Source organism: Pithys albifrons, chromosome 2 (genome assembly GCF_047495875.1).
Source record: "Pithys albifrons albifrons isolate INPA30051 chromosome 2, PitAlb_v1, whole genome shotgun sequence".
In the NCBI taxonomy this organism is placed as follows: Eukaryota; Metazoa; Chordata; class Aves; order Passeriformes; family Thamnophilidae; genus Pithys; species Pithys albifrons.
Genome location: NC_092459.1, coordinates 43,236,864 through 43,259,430, shown reverse-complemented (window position 1 = coordinate 43,259,430; position 22,567 = coordinate 43,236,864). Strand labels below are relative to the sequence as shown.

At 39.0% G+C, this 22,567-nt stretch overlaps 1 protein-coding gene across 4 annotated transcripts in view; it reads left to right on the top strand.

Moving 5' to 3' along the window:
• The window catches only part of POPDC1 (popeye domain cAMP effector 1), a 43,797-nt gene extending 21,836 nt beyond the window's left edge, over window positions 1-21,961 (top strand). For 2 of the 4 annotated variants that reach the window (XM_071548822.1, XM_071548821.1), the window contains exons 3-9: window positions 774-898; window positions 5,776-5,963; window positions 6,927-7,035; window positions 9,019-9,186; window positions 12,264-12,405; window positions 17,378-17,481; window positions 19,994-20,080. In XM_071548822.1, the coding sequence (XP_071404923.1) occupies window positions 774-898; window positions 5,776-5,963; window positions 6,927-7,035; window positions 9,019-9,186; window positions 12,264-12,405; window positions 17,378-17,445 (800 nt within the window). In that variant the 3' untranslated portion in view covers window positions 17,446-17,481; window positions 19,994-20,080. Of the gene's footprint in view, window positions 1-773; window positions 899-5,775; window positions 5,964-6,926; window positions 7,036-9,018; window positions 9,187-12,263; window positions 12,406-17,377; window positions 17,482-19,993; window positions 20,297-21,910 lie in introns of those variants that run through there. The other 2 variants (XM_071548820.1, XM_071548819.1) reach the window with 2 other exon arrangements.
• Window positions 21,962-22,567: the final 606 nt, after the last annotated feature.

The window sequence follows — 22,567 nt, the reverse complement described above, 5'->3', positions numbered from 1 at the left end:
TCTCTAGCGGGTCCTATGCTCACAGTTATCTGGGAGAGACTCACCAGTGCATAATCTATCACTTACAAAATATTGTCTTTGTAGGCTAAAAATGGAATCCCTAATCATACAGCATGCTTTATCTTTTAAACCAACTGTCATTATTCAAAGTAAGGCAACTAAAAAAAGAGTAAGCATTTGGAAATTTTCTCTTTGTTATACAAGAAAATTCAGGTTCCTGCTGTGACCTTGGCAAAATGCTCTAATGATAGGTCCTTTTGATTTTTAGAGATATCTGTGTATGACTTTAGGAAACTACTGTTCGCTAATTAGGCATGAAGGTTAGTGATAGGAACAACAACCATTTATTTCTAGGCTTTTGTTTGTTTAATTAATGTAATATTAGGGATAAAGTTTTGTGAACTCTTCTTTTTTTTTTTGTTTTGTTTAGAGCAGAATTTTCACCCATCGTTTTCCTACTTCATTTTAGTAATGGATCATCACAGGCTGCACCTTTTTGCTTTCTCCAGTGTTGATCTAAACTATTGTCACTTCAGTTTTGCAGTCCCATGCAATAGGACTGCAGTCTGCTGTCAACCTGCTCTGAGTGCCTGTTTGTAGCATTGCGCTGCTTAGCTGCCATTGAAGTGATGATCCAAAGAGCTCACCCATATTAAAGCCTGTAGGATATATTGCTTTTCATTGTAGTTATACCCAGCGGATGCATTCTTGATGGCTTTGTAGGAATGTTTGTTTGGTGGAATCTAACTTTTTTTTTCTACTAATTTTTACAGGATGTGCATTGTTCATCATTTGGGCTACACTCTATCGTTGTGCCTTGGACATAATGATCTGGAATTCTGTGTTTTTGGTTGTCAACCTTTTACATTTCATATACCTAGTGTATAAAAGAAGACCGGTATGTATAACAGCTAAATTTCACAAGCAATCTAATCAGATGCAAGAAAAGGAAGTGTTGCCCATGTTTGCTGGGCAAACCAATGAATTAGTACTCATTTTCAGCAGAATACTTTCATGTTTGGCCCCAAATCAGAGACACTCTGGAAGTCTGTCAGGTAATACCAGAAAAACCCCAAAATCCAAAAAATTACATCTAAGAGAGGAAGAAGTGGAGGACTTTCTCTGCATTTCTGTAGCCCTTGCCCACTAGCAACATAACCAGAGCAGAACTGAGGTGCTTGGCACTCCCGTAAACCACACCATATAGGTGTTGTGCAAAACCACGGCTATTCTTACACAGAATAAACTAGCATTCTCTGCAGGAAATGATCGAGGAAATGTAGGAAAATAGACCTTGGTGGACTTGTTCTAAAGTGCTGTGCATGTTGAGGATTTCTCCTTCAGTAGGAGAGAACAAGCTGCCAATGGAAGAAGAATTTAAAGGAAACTAAAAAAAGATACTAGAAAGGTTGAAATCTTTACCTGCATGACTGAAAACAACTGCAGGACAAGCTCCAGTATACAGCCACAGCATATAAAAAGAGGATGATGGTTAAATTGCATATGTCTACAACGAATTGATAAACTGATTACATTTACTTGACTACATGTGTTAACAAAGGCTTTATGTACAGTGCTGTTCCCCCAGTATGGAGCACAGTTTCAGCCAAAGGTCATCATCAGCAGGGCTCTGTGACCTGTGCAACTTAAAAGCTTAGTCAAGGATTAATTCCGATAGACTAGCCATGTAGTGCTGTTTCTTTGTATATTAAGACTTAATTTCAATATTCTTTTTTCAGTTAAGAAATTACAGTATTTATGAAAAATATTACACTATTTTAATTGGTGTAACAACACTTTCAGTAATTATTAAAAAATATATGAATCATTGTTACAGACTATGATCAGCAAGCTTACTTGAAGTGATGCCTGGTAGTCATGCATGTCTTTTAGTTGTCTTACATGTTTACTATTAACTCAAAGGCTGTTTAAGTGTTTTTCCTATAGAAAGATAAAGAATAGGGAAAAAAATTCTTAGGAACTCATTTTTTAATGAGATTTTCTCTCTGCAGCTGTTGTATTGCCCATCTCACTCAGTTTTGGGCATCCTCACAAATAATGCTTTTAAGGAAAGAAAGGAATGGAAGAATAATTACAAGTTAGTCTTATTACAAAATGAATAATTGATATGTTCAGTTGTTAAATATTTATTTTATTAAATGGAGTATACAAAATCACAGTGGGTTTCTTTTCTGATCAGAAGACTATTTTTGTGAGTTTGATTCCTTAGAGCTTTACAAATTTGGCTTGTTCAGTCTGAGTGGAAGCTGAGTCTAATCAGTGTCTGACTTGGAGATCTGGCAGCATCCCAGAATATTTCAGCTGCTGAACAAAACACTACACCTACCCATATGGCTCATTTGGAATATGATCCACAAGCATGACTGGAGGAGCAGTCAGCTGCACTTGTGAAGGGTGAATAGTCTGTTATAAGAGAGACCATCTAAAGTACAGTTATGGCCTCCAACCTGATCAGTCTGTAGGAAAGTGGTTGCATTTGCTTTCTCTTTTAAGTATTGTACATTACGGGAAGATCAAGAAACACGAATTATGTACTAGACAAGGGCTTACATTAACACTCCAGGGCCAAGATTTGCCCTCATGTCTGTAAGCCTGGCTTTGAATATAGGAGTCTTAGAAGCTACTCAGATTCCTTTTTCAGATGAAGATGTTTATTTCTTTGAGTTGCAGTGGTCGTGCATAGGAAGGTGTAAATTAAATTGGTATTGCTGTTAAAAATGAAAGAGTTTCTGGAGAACACATCAGCAAAACAAATAGTAATTTAGTTTCACAGTTATATGGAAATATTTTGAAATCAAATAGTTCAGGACAACCCCCAACACAATACAATTTCTCTTGCTGTTTATTTTCATTCTTCGTTTTCTCTGTGTAGATGTCCTCTCAGGTATTGAAGACTGTGGCATAAGGAATGTACACAAAATTCATAATCTGGATTTCATATAAAGGTAGTTGCTGGTGGAAAATTTAACAAGTAATTGATTCAATGTAAAACCAGTGTAGCCTTAAGTCAGGTGGCATACTGGACACGGGAAGTCCACGAGCCCTGATGACACACTCACCGAAGGGCTGTTATCACTGTGAGGATATTCTTGATAGTCTTAGAATAATCACAGTGACTGAGAAAAGTGCCTTAGGAGTAGAGGAAAGCAAATTCCCCTCCTTTTCTGAAAAAGGAGCAAGAAGGAGAACCCAGGGACCTGCAGCCTAGTCAGCCTCACCTCGACATCTGAGAAGGAATAGATAATCCTGGCAAGCATTTATATGCGCAGGAAGCATGAGAAGGTGATCAGGAGCGATCCGCGTAGATTCACCAAGGTGAAGTCATGCCTAACCACCCTGCCACTGGGTGGATAAGAAATTGGTTGAATGGTTGCATCCCAAGGGAGGTAATCAAGGGTTCAGAGTACTGACTGGAACAAGTGCTATTTAATATCTCCCTTAATGGTATAGACAAAGGGATGAGTGCACCCTTTGCAAGGTTGCACGTAAGAAATGGAATTGTTTGGCACACCTGAAGGATGGATGCCATCCAGAGGAGCTTGGACAAGCTAAAGAAGTGGACCCATGGGAATCTCAAGTTTATGAAGACCAACTGCAAGGTGCTGCACCTGGGTTGGAGCAGTATCCCAGTACAGGCTGGAGAGTGTACAGATCAAGAGCAGGCCTGACAAGAAGGACTTGGGGTTGATGGTGGATGAGAGGCTGGACACGAGCTGGCAATGTGCAGTTGTGGTCTGGAAAGCCAGCTCTATCCTGGGCTGCATCAAAAGCAGTGTGGCCAGCAGGTCAAGGGAGGGGATTCTGCACCTCTTCTCCTTTCTGGAGACAAGCAACTTGGAGTACTGCATCCACCTCTGGGTTCCCCAACAGAGAGAAGGATTGCCACCATTCTTATGAGAGAGATGGAGCACCTCTTCTGTGAGGAAAGGCTGGGAGAATTGGGATTGTTCAGCCTGAAAAGAGAAAACTTTGGGGTGACCCAATTATGGCCTTCCAGTACTTCAAGAGAGCCTACAAGAAAGATGGAGAGAGAGTATTTACAAGGGCATGTTGTGACAGTACAAGGGGAAACAGCTTCAAGCTGAAAGAGAGTAGGCTTAGATTAGATATTAGGAAGAAATTGTTCACTGTGAGGGTAGTGAGGCACTGAAACAGGTTGCCCAGAGAACCTGTAGTTCCTTGACTGCTGGAAGTGTTCACGGCCAGGTTGGATGGAGCTCTGAACTACCTGGTCTAGTCAAAGGTGTCCCTGCCTACAGCAGTGGGGTTAGAACTGGGTGGTCTTTAAGGTCCTTTCCAACCCAAGCCATTCTATTATAACCTTCTATGGTGAAATGACTGACCAGATAAATGAGACTAGTGAATACTGTCTACCTCAGTTTCAGTAGGGTTTTACACACTCTTTCCTGTAAAATCCTGATAGAGTGTCAGCAGGATGAGGACACAATGAGATGGATTGAAAACTATCTGAATGACTGGGCTGAGTGTAGTAATCAGTGGTGAGACGTCTAGTTGGAGGTGTGTGCTATACATGCTAGTGTGTGCTGCATGCACTAGCAGTGTAACCTTGGGACCAGTGCTAGTCCTAGTTCTGTTTGACACCTTCATTAATGATCTGGATGGTGGGGCAGATGTGCAACCTGGTGATATGAAACTGGGAGGAGAGGCTGATAGGCCAGAAATTTGGGAAGCCATCTGAAGGCACCTCAGCAGACTGGAGAAATGGGCCAACAGAAACCTCATGGAGTTCAGCAAAAAGTGGGTTTTGTTGCACATGGGGAGGAATAACCCCATTCATCAGCATATGCCACATATGAACTGGGCAGCTGAAAAGCAGCTTTGTAGAAAGGGACCTACAGATCCTGGAGGAAAAGTTGGACATGAGCTAGAAATGTGCCTCTTTCTCTTCTCTTCTGCCACTTTTTCTTGGTTGCTTGCCCTTATTCTGTATATTTTATTTTTTCATTATCTGATGCTTATTGTTCTACTTTGTCTTCCCCACAACAAATACACAGGCTTTGTTCAGGCTGCCCCTTCTTTCAGGAAGGCCAGGATACTGTCTCGTTCCCTGCTGCCTTCATTCAGGAAAGACTTCCAGGCTTGGTATTTCAGCCAACATCCTTTTCCTCATTGCCGCTGCCTGAGTTTGGGTGGGCTCTTAGATGTGGGATGTTCAGCTGGCAATGTTTGTTTGGTTGAGGGGGGTTTTTTGTTTGTTTGGTTGGGTTTTTTGTTGTTGTTTGGGTTTTGGGGTTTTTTTAATCCCTCAACACATGTGGTTTCATTATGATGGGTTTGTTTCTCAGGACTTGCTTTTCTACTGCAAGTAAGCCAAGAAACTCAGGGATGAAAGAGGCTCCCAGGAGAGCCTGAGAGACAGCCAGAGTAATGCACGCATGTAGTGTGAAGGCAACCTCCTTTTTTTTTTATCTATGTAATTCTTGCCCCGGTCCTATTCACTGTTACATCAACAGAAGTCTCAGGAGACTTCTTGTGTCTGATTTAATGTGCCACCTGGTTGGAACAGCATTCTGAAGCACCAGTGTGCCAGCCTGGCTAATTTTAGATAAGGTTTTGGTAACCCCATCATAGGCATTGTTGGTGGATTGGTGTCACATGTTTACCACTTCTTTCCTTGTTTAAGCATAATGAAGCCAAACATGTTCTTCAAGCATAGTAACTAAAGCATGTGTGCAGTCTTTTTTTTAACTAATGCATCTATGTTTATTGATGTCTCTTGCATATCCAATCTAGATCAAGATAGAGAAGGAGCTTAGCAGCCTCTACAAGAGAATGTTTGAACCTCTCCATGTGCCTCCAGAGCTCTTCCAAAGGCTGACTGGACAGTTCTGCAACATTCAGACTTTAAAGACAGGTCAAGCCTATGCAGCAGAAGATAAAACATCGGTTGATGATAGGCTAAGCATCCTGCTGAAGGGGAAGTAGGTTCTATAAAAGTTCGGTGAAAGTCTTGTGCTTTGTGTGATGGCTGAATAGATCGGAAAATTCTTGAGGTTTCTGTAAGCTGTTTAAATATTATTGTTTGTGCCTGTTATAGTCTGTAACAAAGAGTCTATAGCCAAATAATCTGTAGATATAGAATATTGTGTGACACTGTTTTCAGATGACAGTGATGTTTCTTACTGGGAGCATACTATGCATTCACTTCTATGTGCAGCTGCAAGCATTTTAATGAGAATTATATTTGTATAATACCAAAGGCAGTGTCTTGCAGAACAAGCAAGAAATGTGTTTGTGATTTAGAGACCTAAGTTACCTTCTCAGTGCCCTCTCAGTTTTTAAGGTTAAAAATTACAATGCATGAGGGAAGGGAAAGTATCCCTCCAGCAGACTTTAAAAGAGCAGGTCTATTAGAATTGATTCACTGCAGATGTACATGCAAGTAGAGAGGGGCAGGTGCACTGCCCAGAGGCTGACAGAATGCAAGTGAGAAAGGTAAAATAAATGCCTATAGCCAAGCTGTAATCTTGAAACTAATATTTAATTCTGGCAAAAATTTCAACCAGTTTCTCCTGACAATAACAGTGATGTCAGCCTTCATTGTTTTTCTTAGTCTTTAAAGGAAAGCTACTTATCTAAAGGAAGCCTAGTTCTGTTCTGGCTGTATAGCATAACCTTGCAAAACACCCTTTTCATACTGAATAATAATGTTTTGAGGATACATGCCATGTTCGTTAATTCTCTATTTGGCTGGCAGCCTGTTCTGCTTGGAATCAATAGAGCCTGAGGCAGAAAACAGGGTAGCTCTGGGGTGATGTTCCAGAAGATAAATACATTTTTTCCTATTACATACTGCTTTACCATTGTCAATAATCATATCCAAATTTAGATAAAAGTAATCAACCTCTGTGATTTTAAAAGTTTTCTTACATTTTTATTTCCAGAATGAAGGTGTCTTATCGAGGGCATTTTCTGCATAATATTTACCCCTGTGCCTTTATAGATTCTCCTGAATTTCGATCAACACAGATGAACCGGGGTGAGAAATTCCAGGTATACTTTGTTTTACATGTCACTGCATATGAGCTGATGAGATCATAAAAAAAACAGTGTATAAATTTTATCAACAGTGAACTATTTGACTTGCAGAATTTTGTTAACTTTTTGGTGTATGAAGAGGGACCATATTGAGAATAATATTGAAAATTAAATGCTGCAAACCAGTATTATCATGGTATTGACTGAGCAGTCTGAGTCTTGTTATTCTGTTCTCTTTTACTGTCTCCAAGCTTATCTAGTATTAAGAGATTGTTCAGAACAAATAATTTAAGAGGTGGCTTTGCTGCAAAAAGATGATGTGAGCAGGTCTCATTGCTAGTTCAAAAACAGAAAAGAAAAAAAATAATTATTGCAATAATGAAAGACTAAAAGTTCAGGAACTAGTGATTGGAAATTGGTACTTATCAAAGCATATTAATGCTTCTGCTATTTTGCAAGTTGTTAAAGCAGCATAAGCCAAAAGTTCTCAGTATTTTGGATAAAATCATTCACATGGTGAACAATAAGGGTATATGTCTCTAACGGATACATTAAAGGATATTTTTAATGGCTTTGGGGATGGAGGAAATGCTGTTAGGGAAGTTGGGGGTTTTTTCCCATAGAAATGGCTATTTTGCTACCTCTTACTTGGCATTCTTTAGCTAGGGATGTTTAATATTGGTGAGACTGTGGCCAGGAAGGTACATCCACACTGATACCCTGGCAGAAGGGAGGGAGAGCAATGTAGACTCTAAAAATCAGTGATTGATGTCATATGTTCCAGTCAAATACTAGGCTTAATGCCAGGGAGAGAGAATTGTCCAGATGCATTCATTTTGCAGCAGCGAGGTGTCCCACGGACCAGCTGCTCTCTTGGCACAGCCCATTTCCCCTGTAAGCGACTGAATACGAATTGGTCCCTCTCCAGGGAAAAGGTTCATGCCTCAACCTCAGCCTTCCTAAAAAGTTACTGCAATCTGGTGCCGTGTATATCCTTTACTCCTGAGTTCTGCTTGTTACTCCTGCGTTAATACTGTCAGCGTTATCGTTTCAAGAGCACAAGATTCAGTCTTAAGGGCCCCATCTGCTGGCTATGCTGGCGAATTCTTCCTCAGCCTGTGGACTTATATTACAGACCATGAAGTAAAATAATCCATGGATACGTGACAGTTTTCCATTATTTCTTGGACTTCACAGGTGTTTAATTTTTTCAGGAGGCCGTGTTATCCTGTAATAGCAGAGAGCAGCTGATTTCATCGTACATGACTGAATTCCCCCTGCAAAACGTACCACTCAGTAGCAGCAAGCATTGTGGGTTTCGGTGTTCCATTGCCCTCTGCCGGCACAGGGAGAAACTTGGCGGGTCCAGCGTCCCATGAAGGGGTGCAAGTTCCCCTTTAACTACCCACAACTGAATTATCAATAACTCAGCAAACAGAGCCTTACTTAGTTGAACTGCTGGAAAGTGGTACTTGTTGGATCAGCAGGGCTGACTGTGAAAAGAGAGAAGAATGGAAATGTTTTGTTTGTTTTGGTTTGGAGTTTTTAATCACTAAAAACTCTTTGATGGAGACCTTTGCATCATACCAGTTTGTTCCTGTTTGGTGACAGTGACATAAAATAAACACAAGCAACATGTGCGCCCATTGGCATGCAAGTAGTGTCACTGCCATATGACTGACTTTATATGAAAATCTGCTCTTACGTAATTGCTTTTACAGTTTGGGAACTCATGAACATTTTTTCTCCTGTTACCTCCCACCAGATTTTCTGAAAACCAAACTGGTTACACTCAGTTAAAAATATAATGATAAGTATCTGACATTTTTCACATTTGTAAACAGAACATTCTAAGGGATATCAAAAAGTTTCATGGCTTTAACAGTTATTTTCACTGGAGGCACAAATAAAATCATATCACTTATTTTAAAGCACATTTAAATGTGCTAATCTAAAACATTTTTAAATGTGCTGATTCTGAGGATGTATTTTTTTCAGGTCACCATTATTGCAGACGATAACTGCAAGTTCCTGTGCTGGTCCAGGGAAAGGCTGACTTATTTTCTGGAGTCTGAGCCATTTCTTTATGAGATCTTTAAGTACCTTATTGGCAAAGATATTACAAATAAACTCTATTCATTGAATGACCCAACCTTAAATGACAAGGTAAGCAATTTAAGTTTTGTTTGGGAATTTTCCTCCCACACACAACTGTGTTTTTATGACAACTTTAAATGCTCTTAAAAGACCTTTTTTTTTAACCTGCTCCTCTCAACTGCTGAATGCACACTCATGGCCTTTTAGTGCCAAGGTGTGAGTCAGTGCAATATCAGTTAAGGTTAGTACAGTAATGTGCATGAAAGGTGAGTAACTGAGATTCAAACTGATCAGCTAGTTCAAATATTTCTAGCCATCTATTAGACATGATGTCCAGCAGCTAAAAAGGTGCTTCTCCCTGGATATCCTTTCTCATTAACAAATGGATGCCTTTATTCAAAGAAGCTTCATAGTCTTAGAAAAATTTTTACTAGGGGCAAACAACTATATAATACTGATTGCTCGGAAGAATAATTTCAATGTCTTTGAAGGCTGAAAATACAAAAGAAAAATAAAAGAGCAAATGTGAATATGATGCAGTTAGTGGAAAGAATCATGAAATACTTATAGAATATAAAGCAATCTGAATAGAACTCACCTGTAGAGGGAGTGAGTTTTAGTTGTCCTGGTAAATGGTATGGATGTAGTCATGGATATATTGATTATGTTGGTTTAGTTTTATTTGGTCTCCTTACTTAGTTATGTGACTTTCCAAGATTTGGACAGTAACTTGTTTGCTGCTGGTTTTTCAGTTTGAGGGTTTATCTGGTTTTGGGTTTTTTGTTTATTGTCCATGTACTAGTTGTAAGGTTCTCATATCTAATTTATTTGAAGAACTTTCATCATCATTTATGAAAAGCTTTATAATTTTATAATACAGTGTTTTCATATTCTATGTTGATTTAACTCATGCTAATTTAGAGCAAAATCCCTCTCAACAGATTACCTGGAGGTAGTCATATATAGGTTAAATAGTTACTTCTGCAAGTGTGAATTTGATAGAAAGCTACCCTGAAGGAATGACTGCCACTACTACAGACTTCAACAGGCTTAACTTGTCATGTCTTTATGCCTAATTAGACATTGTAAGTTTTCTCAATTTTGTACTGGTTTCAGAAAGAGAAAAGAAAGAATTGCAGGGGAAACAATTTACTAGCAATAAAGCACTGCTTAATTTGCCTTTTGATTAACCAAATAGATTACAGTGTCTTGCAATCAAATCCTCAAAACTATTTCAGATCACTGCTTTAATTTACTAATGCAGTAAGGTCAAAGGGATCTAGCAGGAATGTACCACCTACAAAATATGTCTTATAAAGCATGTGTTACACCTGCTTTTCTTCCAATAAAAGACTTACATGGTAATTTTCTGTAATAGAACTCATATCTACATAGACAAAGTAATTTCTAGAGTATGGCACCGTGAAGGAACATGGAGTGATGTGCCTCCTGTGTGTACTAAGAATTGCACTGGGAGACTGCTGTTCTCCACACTCCTCACCTTCCCTTTTTTCCTTTTTCTCGCTATCTTTTCTTTTTCTAATTTTTTTCTCTTCCCTGCCCCACCACCGTTTTTTCCCTTTTCTCTTTTTTTTCCTCTTTTCACATCCATATTTTATTTTCCTCATTTTTTTTCCTCTTTCCTTCCCTCATTTTCTTTTTTTTATGCATGTATGACAGCATTATGATGTCATGCCTGGTATACAAAGTCATCTGCAGCACACTTTTGTTATAATGTTCTCATTGTAATGTTGTAATTGATTGATTTTAAGTGAAAGGTACTTATCATACCTTCTAAGTATTAAAAAATCCACCAGATTTTAACCCTCCTTTGACTTAACATCTGCATGCATTAACTTCATTTTACCAAGTCTTTGTTTTTATTTACAATAGTCACATAAATTTAAGATTATTGTAGCTGGTTCATTACAGTAAGTTTTGAAAATGTACGTTACAAAAATTGAGTGAATGTTTGGGAAATTTCTAGAACGTTTTTATTTCTCCTGAAATGAAAATAATGTTGCATAAGCTCTTCTTATGTAACCTAAGATGAGAACTGCCTAATAAATTCTTCTTCATTTTTTCATTGCCAACACCCTATGTATATGTCATCTCTCACAGGTTTCACTGTCAAATATAAATATTACTGGCATATTTAATACTTTTTAACTGGTGTTAATTTCATCAGAAAATATTGCAGTTGACTTCTGCACTAAAATAAACTGATTATTGATTATTCATAGTAAAGGTGCTGATAAGAAGATAAAGCCATCAATTCATTTTATGTTGGAAAGCAGAAGAGTACTCCTCTATCTTGTAAGGAGCCTTGTGATCTTCTCCTACCTAAAGAGACTTTCACTACTGTTGGGGAAAATAGTAATTCTTCCCTGCATCAAATAGGATGCTAGCTCCTGACCTTTAAAATTCAGTAAAGTGGAGTTATGCACTATACTCTTGTCACTGATTGTTCCCCCTCACCTGCACTCTGATTTTAAGTAATACTTAATGAAGTACAATGTTATAGTACAAAGACTTCTCAGTAAGACTACTCAAAGCAAAATGGACGCTCCCCAGACCATTTGACAGGTAGAGGGTAATGTTCATGTGATGCATTTAGTCTTCACTAAAATCAAGAGCCGAAAGATCATGTGCTGGAAAGGAATGACATTCACCATTTTCTAACATGATGGAATGAAAAGCCAGGAAAGCGAACACACTTCTGTTAAGGCATAAATTGCTAAACTGTATATATAAAGCATGCTGGTGTTTTTTGGCAAGGAGCACCAGGCTCATCATAAAGGCTATATTTAATTCCAGATCATCATAACTAAATAATGAATTACCAGATAATAAACCCCAAGCTTTCTGTAAGATAATACTTGAAAGTTCCATTGCAAAACCAAATTAAAATTGAATCATTAGTATGAGGTTTCGTACTTGCCAGTGTTCCAATTCCAATATATTACTGACATTTTCTACTTTCATTTCAATCTATTCACAGTGCACAGAATCTTCTGCTCTAGCAAGTTTCTTGCATAATCATAGCTGAGACTGGAGCATGTACTAACAAGGGAAATAGTCATTTTCCATTTTTATCTTAATATACCTGATGCCTTTTCAAAAACAATAATTATTTTCTTTTGTAGGCTTCAAAAAAGATTGATCGACAGCCTAGTCTTTGCTCTCAGCTCTCTGTGATGCAGATGAGAAACAGTATGGCCAGTACCAGTGACAGCGAGGACGGCTTGCAGATGTTTCTTCGTGGGACTTCCTCTGCATCCTCTCTTCGTGAGTGCTCAGAATAGTTTGTGCCAGCTTTGAACGCAAGCTCGGCTGATCACTAGAGATTATTGCAGAACTCCATGGGAGAAGTCTGTAGCTTTTCAGATGATGCTGTACATCAGCTAAATGGGGGGAACTAACTATAGGGCAGCCATAAGATGCATGAGGCTTTGTGTCCTAACTGAAGATACCTCATTTAGGTACTGGCAAAACAGCATGTACAGTAATGATTTTTGACATAATGCTCATGTGTAGACATAATATGGAATTGTGGAATGTTTATAGTAATGGGGCAAAACGGAATGTACAATGCCTGTCCCAGTGTATGTCCTTTGGTCTGTGGCTGGTGCCTGTAAAAAATTAAAAAACCGCTTCCCCTCTGCAACTTGGGTTCCCTGCTGAGATAGTTTGTATTGACAGGCTCTTGAGAAATATGATGTACAATCAATATTTTGTTGTCACCTGGAAAATCTCCAAATAGCCTCCCAGCCTGTCCTCTCCTGTGCTTTGTATGACAGGAGTAGTAAAGAACAGATGAAGTGAGGGAAGAAACCATGTCTGATGTTTTTGCTTCTACTCTTAGAATTTATTCCTTTATAGAAACATTTTTTCTAGGCTTTTGCTATTGTTTATTTTCAGTTCCTCTGAACTAACTTCAACATTAGCCTGACCTCTGAAAGAACCTTTTGAACAAAAGAATCAGAGGATGCTTAATTTTTCTCTTTTGGCCTAAGTGTTAGTTTAGCAGAATTTAGAAGGATCATATAAGATTATTTCTTTTGATTTAGGAAATATTTTTTAGTGAGGGGAAAAAATGACTGCCAACAACTGTTATTTGCTATGGTTAAAGTCTCTGCTAAGAAGAGGAAGTGTTTTCAAATATTTGCACTTTTCTGTTTAATTATCTGCTTTCCATTGTGTTCCTCACAGTTGTCATCCAGGAACTCCTTCAGACTTGTAGGGCCTATCTGTTTTTACTCCTTAACATTGGTGTAGTCTGCATGCCCAGATGGCAGTAAAAGGCCTGCAAGTGTTTCACCCTAACAGAACATCGAGGGTGACACCTGAGATATAGCTTGATTAAAAATTTCAATGTTGTTTTCTTTTTCTCCTCTGTTCTGTGCAAGGACATTTAGAATCACAGAACAGTTGAGGTTGTAAGTGACCTCTGGACATCTAGTCCAGTCTTACGTTCAGACAGCTGGAGCAGAGCTATGTCCAGTGAAGCTTTGAGTATTTCCAATGTTGAAGATTTCACAGCCTCTCAGGTCAACCTGTTCCAGGCTTTACCACCCTCATGGTGAAAAAGATTCCCCTTATTGCAACTCAGTTGTTGTCCTTTGTTCTTTAGTGCATGCCTCTGAGAAGAGTCTGGCTCTCTTTTCTTTATGCCCTTCCATTAGATAGCCAAAAACAACAGACCGATCCTCTGAGAGCCTTCTGTTCATAAGGCTGAACACACCAAGCTTTTGCAGCCTCTCCATGTATGTCACCTGCTCCAGCCTCTGACTGTCTTGGTTGCTCTCCACTGCACTCCCTCCAGTATGTCCATGTCTTTCTTTTATGGGGAAGTACAAAACTGGACACGGCACTCCAGATCCTCTCTCACAAGTGCCAAATACAGGGGATTAATCTCTTTCATTGTTCTGCTAGCTATGCTTTTGCTTACATGGCTCAATATATGCTGCTAATATGGCCCAATATATGGATGGCTTCCATGACGACAGGGGCAATCTGATGCCTTGTATTCCATTTTGTGTCCACAAGGACCTCCAGGTCTTTCTATAAAGCTGCTTTCCAACTAGTTAGTGCCTAGGCTGTAATGCTGTGTAGTTTTGTCTCTCCCAGGTTCAGGGATTTTCCTTTCTTGTACTACTTGTTGTTTCTGTCAGTTCTTTTCTCCAGTCTCTGATGGCCTGTTCTGATTCACTGCCCTACCCTCTGGACTGTTGGCAGTTTCCCTCACTCCCTTGCTGCTGTCTGCGAACTTGGTGGGACTGCATTCCATCCCATCACCCAGATCATTAATATTATGGGCCTTGGCACTGGCCCTCGAGGGACACTGCTGTTAACTAACTACCTGACAGCTGGATTGTGTACTGCTCTTCACCACCCTGTAAACTTGGCAGTCTAGCAAATTATTTGCCTAAGCTGCAGTCCATGTATTTGGTCTGTTTCTTATGCATTTGTCTGGAAGGATTTTGTGGCAGACTGGGGAGGGCTCTGCTACCATCCAGGTAAACAACATCCACTGTACTCTGTTCCTCCGTAGAGCCAGTCATCTCACCACTTACATGACCAGAATGGTCAGATGCAATCTGCCCATGGTACATCTGTGGTGACTGTTCCCAGTCACCTTCCCAACCTTCATGTACTTGGACATGACTTCCAGGAAGACAGGCTCTGTAATCTTCCTGGGAACTGAGGTTAGGCTAATAGGACAGTAGTTCCCTGGGTGCTCCTCCTTGCTGTGACATTGGCCTTCTGTCTCCCTTGACTGTTACTATCTTTCCAAGATGATGGAAAGGGGTCTTGCAGTTGTGTTGGCCAACACTTGGCACCCTTGGATGAGGCCCATGTGGTTCCACTGTCCTGTATTTTCCCTGTTGACTTACATGGTCTCTAACTCAGGCCAGCTTTTCTGTAAGTCAAGCAATCATTCTCCCAATCTCTACCATTGGACTTGGAGACCTGGGTGGCCTCAGGACAAACCTGTAAAGTGAAAAACAAGACAAAAAAGATATTGAATGTCTCAGGCTTTTTCATGTCCCTGGGTCCTGCTCATCACTGATCTGTTGCCTTGCAGTTTCCCTGGTCTTTCTTTTGTTGCTGATGTATTTGTAGAAGGCTTTCTTGTTGCCATTCACAAGATTCAGGTCTAGCTGAGCTTTAGCTTTCTTAATTTTATCACTGCATGCTTGGGTCGTGGTTCTGTATTCCCCCCAGGCAGTTCATCCTTGCTTTCACTTAGTGTGTGTATTTCAGCTCTGTCAGGACTTTCCTGTTCATCTATGTCAGCCTTTACCACATTTGCTCAATTTTCTGTACACTGGAATGGACTGTCCTTGTGTTTTGAGGAAGGTGTCCTTGAAGATCAGCCATTTGTCCTTGGGTCCCTTTGCCTTTGCAGGCCATGTCCTATGGTTTCCTGCCAAGTAGAACCCTCAGCAAGCCACAGTCCCCTGTCCTGTAGGGTTGTAATTCTACTATTTGTCTTGCACAACACTCAGTATCTTAAACTCCACCAATTCCTGAGCACTGCAGCCAAGATTGCCATCAACCTGATGATTTCTTCCTTGCTCATCAGTGACAGGTCCAGCAGAGCGCCTTCCCTAGTTGACTCATCGATTACTTGTGTGAAGAAATTTTCTACTACGTTCCAGAAATCTCCTGGACAGCTTGTTCTCAGCCCTGTTGCCTTTCCACCAGATACTGGGATGGTTAAAGTTCCCTACAAGCACCAAGGCCTGTGATCCAGTTGTTGAAAGAAGGCTTCCATCTACTTGCTCTTCTTGATCAGCCAGCCTATAGCAGATACTGCCACGGAGTCTCCTGTGTTGGTCTGTTCTCTGATCTTTACCTGCAAGCTCTCAAGTGGCTTTTCACCTATTCCACACACAGAAAGCTCCATGAATTTGAAGCCACTCCACTGCATAGAGAGCCCTTGGATGAATTTGTGCACTCAGAAGCCTGAAAGAAATAGTAAAACTGTGTGCAATTAGTTAGAATTAAAATGTCTCTCTCAGGCTTAACATGAAAACACATCAGTATGTCAGCTTTAGGAGACAGTAATTGAAATGCATAACATGTTGATCTGTAATTGGGTAAATTCCCAAGATACATTAATGCTGAGCACATACTTGACAAATACACTTTTTCTCTGTTTTATTTTCCTTGGTTTGTGTACCTTTGTGGTTTTTTTGGTGTTTAGGGTATACTTTCTCCAAAAAAGGGGGTATGAATGTCTTATGTTCTGTATTTGCCCAGTCCAACTGAGTCCAATACTTTCCCTTAGTTTTGGGGAGGCAGAGGGGTTGCCCATACAGCAGTGCAACATACAGTTCAGGAGATATTGTCATTTATATCTTCTTTGCATTTTGATTTTAAATTTCTGACTTCTGTAAAAGGTTGATAAAAATTCATCATGCAAGTTTATTTATCTCCTTGAACTGTAATGCTTCAATCTTTGTTTTCGCCAAGATAGCTTGTTAGTTATTCCTGGGCACTGTCATTGCCAGTCATGGGGTTGCTACCAAGGTGAGCTCTGCTTAAAAATTTGTATTCAATGTGGATTGTGACCACGTATGCAATTCTTCCCAGATCACAGGGAAACCTGAACAAGAAAGCTGCCATTTACCTTACCACTGTTGTGTTTTCAGAAGCCTTCTTCTGGGTGCTCTCAGTGCAGCAGTCAGGGTATTTTTGTCTGATTTTTTTTTTCACAGATTCAGTATAATGTATTTGATGAGGCTTACAATCCCAGTGCTGTTCCTTGGGTCCTCCTTCTACAATCACACACTTGTTTATTTAAAACAAAAACCCACAATCCATAATCTTCAGAAGATTTTGTGAGAAATATTTGGAAATGTCAAACTTTTTTTTTTGTACAGGACCTCTACAGGAATACTGTTTTCTCATTACTAGGTGATAGTTGTGTGGACAAAACCTTCCCATTGTAAATATGATATTTGACTACTGCAATGTAAATAAGTTTTCTTCTCCTTATTTCCATATTCTTGAAAAAGTGTTTATATTTTTGTACAATCCCAACTTTTAAAAATTATTTTTTATCAGTGTCACAACCAATAATCTTTCCCTCATTTTCTCAAAAAAAAAAAGGAAGCATTTTTTCACAGTGTTTAGTAGTGAAAGGATTAAAAATACTAATTAGTAGGTCCCAAACTATGATTACTAACAAAACTATGTTTTTAATTTAATTAAGAAATAAACCCAACTAACTGTTTGCTTTTATATTAAGGAAATAACCAACAAGAGTTCTATAATGCTTACGGAGTGAATCGTTTGCAGCATGATGTTTTCTGTTGATAACATCACATTAACTCAGCAGGCATCCTCAAAAAGGTATTAAAGTGGGGTTTGTTTATCGTGTGACACTTGTGCTTGACATCCATGATCCATCTGTATGTAATTCATTAGTAAGTGAAACAGATTTGAGTTAAGCAAAATTGGTTCAATCTGATCACAAGTGTAGTTTCACCTGACTTTCCATCCATTAAAAATATTTTGGTATTAGTGTCTATCCCCTAAGTCTATTGCTTGATGATTATTCACATACTTACTAGTGTTATAGTCTCTTCTTCTGTGGTACTTGGTTTAAATAGCTCAGATTTGCTGGTCTGTGGATCTGTATTTGCTAACTTGTAAGCTAAACAGGAACATAGAAACGTTTTGGTTTGGTAATATTTTTAGTGGTATTATCAAATTATATGTTCCTTATGTTACATCCAGCTTGTGGTTAAAAGCAGGACTGGGTTTCATGGAAATTTTAATATGTATTTTGGCTTAGGCCCTCAAGAAAGGGCAACAAAATATAGTGGATGGAAGGTCTGACTGTCACTTGAACATCTGTCCAACACTGGATAAAGGCATCAGTAGACAATTTTGTATTTGTAGCAAATGAAAGCATGTCTTTGAAACAAGCAGGATGAAAGAATTGGACCTCATGTTGTATCCTGTTAAACAGGCTTATGGTTTCTTACTTCTGATTTCTGGGGAGAACTAACTACTGTTAAACAGAAGAAAGCCATTCTAAAAATAGCAAGAAACTATACTAAAACAAAAATCTACCAAAAAAACCCAACAAAAAAACCCAAACCAAAAACAACCCCCAAACCCATTGAAACTAAGTATTTTCAGGCTCACTTTCACCTTTGTGTGTAATTTGCTGGTGTCTCCCAGCAAATATGAATTTTATATCCACATGTACCCACAAACTTTGCATTTAGTTATCCTTTGCTTAGGCTGTAGGAACCCATCTCTGTGAAAAGAAGTGTTTAACAATTCTGGTACCTAAAAATGTGTTTCAGTAACCCTGTATTATGGCAGTTTAAGGAATTTCTGAAAGTCAAAAGACGTTGCTAATAAATTTTTAACATAAAAAGTTCTAAAAAGCTAATTCCAGACAGTGTCTTTGTGAATGTGACTTAATAATGCAGTAATACAATAATCCACTGGTCTTGCCTGTAGCTGTTATCTGTGTGTAACACACAGTGCAAACGAGTCCTTCCTCATAAGTAGGTTTCCTTAACACAGCACTTTATTGTATATCTGATAAACTTTTTAAAAAATAAGAATGTGTTATGGCTATCTATTTTTTTTCAAGAACATTGGAATTTTTGGCTTGTAAGCAAGTGGTCTGTCAGCAGGGCCATTGTCTCATGCTCTTTTCTTCTCAAAGGGTGTTTCAAAGATTTCCATAATCTTCTTGATCATTATATGCTAGCTGTTTACAGACTTGTACCATTGTGGTGGTCTGACTCTAGAAGAGGGTACTGAGATACAAACATGTCCAAGTGCAGATGCAATTTCAGAGTGAACAATGGAAAACAAAATTTTTTGGCTGATGTCAAAGGCGTTCTCTGGTTTGACCTTAATGCTGAAAATTTAACTGCGATGGAGAGTAGTTTGCAGTGGTAACTTGCAAAAAACTCCATTTAATGTCTTGTCACTAATAGCTGTGGTGCATGCTCTGCTCTGGCAGACAAGTTGCTGCTTTTCTAAAAGGTAGTTTTGTTGCAGTGAAATCATCCATCGAAAGTTGTGGCCTTTGCCTGCTAATCTTGTTTTCTCTGTGATTGCTTAGGGGGGTATATATCTTTTATAAGTTTTATATTACCATGCCATGTAAAATTTAGGAAGTTGTGTCAGGGGATGTTTAGGTTGGATAGTAGGAAAATGTTATTCACCCAGAGGGTAGCTGGGCACTGGAACAGGCTCCCCAGGGAAGTAGTCACAGCACCAAGTCTGACAGAGTTACGGAAGTATTTGGACAATGTTCTCAGGTGCATGGTAGGATTCTTGGGGGTGTCCTGTGCAGGGCCAGGAGCTGGACATCAATCCTAGGGGGTCCCTTCTAACTCAGGATATTCTGTGATTCTATGCCTTAAAGGAAAATTCAAGGCTTTGATCATGTGCCCACCTGGGGTTTGCCCAGTACACTGAGGGATTTTTCCACAGCCAAGCAAGTGTACTTAGGGCAGCCACTCATGTTGCTATAATTGAATGAAGATGAGTTGGTGGGTGAGTGTAATGGTGAGAAAACCATCACCAGGGACACAAGCAGTGGGCACCTTTCTCAGTTAGGATTTGCACTGAATTTGGGGAGAACACCGTGTCTGCGGTTAGCAACAGGGTTTGAACCTTAAAGGTGTTGCTGATTCATAGCAGCATGGCTGTCCTATGTCTAGAATTTCCTGGTGCCCCTGGCCAGGTAACAAAGAAACCTTCACTTATAAAATCCTGTCACAAGGCAACTAGGACAGGATAATCAGACTGTGCACACTTTGTCACAGATAGGTGTACCTACAGGTATATGTTGTTAAACTAATTGGTAATTTCTTTGCAACTGTGACAGGCCCAGGCCGGACATCTCCCTACCTGAGAACTTCGGCAAAGATGAAGCCAATAGAAGAAAGTGTTGAAGATGATGTCTTTGAAGCACCTTCTGCTGATAAGTTTGAGCTCCAGAGGCTGCCTTAAACAGATGTGTCCTCAGGTGTGTCAGAGCTTGTGCAAAGTTCCAGTGCAAAAGGAAGAAGTTGAAATTGGGAGGAATGTGAAAGCTAAACCCACTCTCCATGTTTGAATTTACCACAGCATATGCCAGTGGCTTCTAGATGGAAGTGTCACATTTCACTTTACTTCTAAATAAAATAAATAAAACCTGTATGTGTTTTGCTTTTTTTAGTTATTTTCTTGATATTGATAGTTGCTTCATTTCTACTTTGACTCTTGCTATTATAAATTTAGTATTAAGTTGCTGACTAGACTGAAATTTCTAGACTTTTTTGTGTGTGTGTGGAGAATATGCCAAGTTTCATTTCCCTAAGTTTTTTAGAAACCTGTATCTTAGTCTTTTCTGTGAGAATTTGAAACTCTAAAAAGCCATGTTGCTGTTAGCTACCATCATTGTTGTGACAGTTTCACGTGAAAAGTACACACATTCTTCTACCTCTAAATGTTCGGTCAATATTAGACTCTAATTTTAGTGTTTCCCAACCTGACTGCTTGTCTCTACAAATGTAATAATGAATACAATTTTAGTTTTTCTTGGTCAAAGATTTAATGTTGCCTTTCCAGACTTTTCTTCTTTAGGCAACTGTATTACACAGAAGTGCATGCTTTTCCTTAGTCCTATCCATTGACTGATTGAGCTATTCTGAATTAACCTTTTCACACAGTGACACAAAAGTGAGACTCGATGTAGGAAATTCCATTAAAATCTCAGAACTGGGTAACTGCAAGTACAGTAAAACACAGTCTCATAAAAGGAAGCATTGGGAAGCTTTTAGGAGAGGCACTTGGAGCAGCCCTGTCTGTGATAGGTGAAGACATGTAGACAGTAGCTGTACTATGCTTTGACAATTCTTGAAAATTGTTGTGCAATAAATAGTGTATTTTAACTAAATATAACAGAAAATAGCTACTGTTCCATTTATTGAATTGCACAAAACTGATAAATGGAATAATAAGAGTTTGGTGTAAAGTCTCAAGCAATTAGAAGTGTCAGTCTGGGTTTTTCTGGTTTGTGTCATTCAATTTCAGTTCTAAAATTTATCCTGACAGAACATCTTTGCATCTGCCTCCATCCAAGTTCTATAACCCAGCTTAAACTCTCCTGTAATATCGAAATTCACATTAAGCTATTGGAAGTTTGAACTGCATTGTCACCATTCCTGCTTCTGTGATTTTAAATTTAATGCTTAATATTACATCATTGTGTCTTGTGCTTCTAGGAGTTTTGTATTATTAAAAATGGCACACAGAGCTGAGATATACTTACTGATTTGTGTAAATAGATGCAAAATATCTTTAGATCACACATATGCAAAAGATAGCACATTGACTTCTATTGGAGGTGATGTAGTAGTTTAAGAGTATCATTAGTTCAGCATCTTGGGGCCAGTTGCCTTTTGGCTACTGGGAAAGTAAGAGAGGAAATGGGAATTATTTTACTTAAGAGGAGATACAGTGAGCCATATGCTTGTCCTCATGTAATTTTCCCAAACTTCTGCTAGTTGTAAAACTCTTTTAAAGGGGAAAACCAAGCTGGTGGAATAGCGATCATGCAGTTTAGCAGTAACCAGAAAACCCAGAGTGACCAAAGTAAAAATAGCAGTTCCTACTGCTTCCTTCTTCACCAGAGTAATTTCTCATGCATTGTTATCAATTCAATCACTATACAGTGCTTGGAGAGACTGCATGTCCTGAATAGAATCTGTCTTAATAATCAGGGAAGAGCTGAGCTCTGTGTACCCATTGTGTATCCTAGACTTGGGACCAGGAACCTTTTTCTACTGCCTGGAAACAAGAACCAAGCATCACATATGCTACAGTTTGCTATAGCAGTAACACTGCAAGTAATGGTAAGTCACTGTGTTAGCTTACCAGAAGTGATAGATTTTATTACCTGAAAATACATAACTGGAAAGTTAAAAATTCCTGATAAATGCGTAAAATTAATAGGAAATAAGTTTACTTGATAAACAACTTGCAGAGTCTGTTTACCTCTATCTCTGCTGTTTCAAATAGAGCTGTTCTCAGACAACTGAAGTTAAAATAGACTGTAGGCTGGTTTTCTGTATTGAAGGAGGTACCCCTTTAAGCTGCTTTTGCAGAAGGTAGGGAAAAACACCCTGTAATCATTCAGATTTAGGAGTGTTTGTGTGCAGGGGTAGTAGGATGGGCTGTCAATCAATTGTTAGCTCATTTCAAGGTTTGATTAGTACATTAAACATAAAACGTATTTTTAAATCAGAACTTCATGTTCTGTTGGTCATAACTGTAACTATGCAGCAGACAAGAATTATACTAGCATATAGTTGATGCCTGTGGGGGGAAAAAAGTGGAAGGTACTTCACCAAAATGCATCTTTATTTATTTTTTTAAGAATTCTGTGATTTCAATGAATTTATACATATATAAAAAT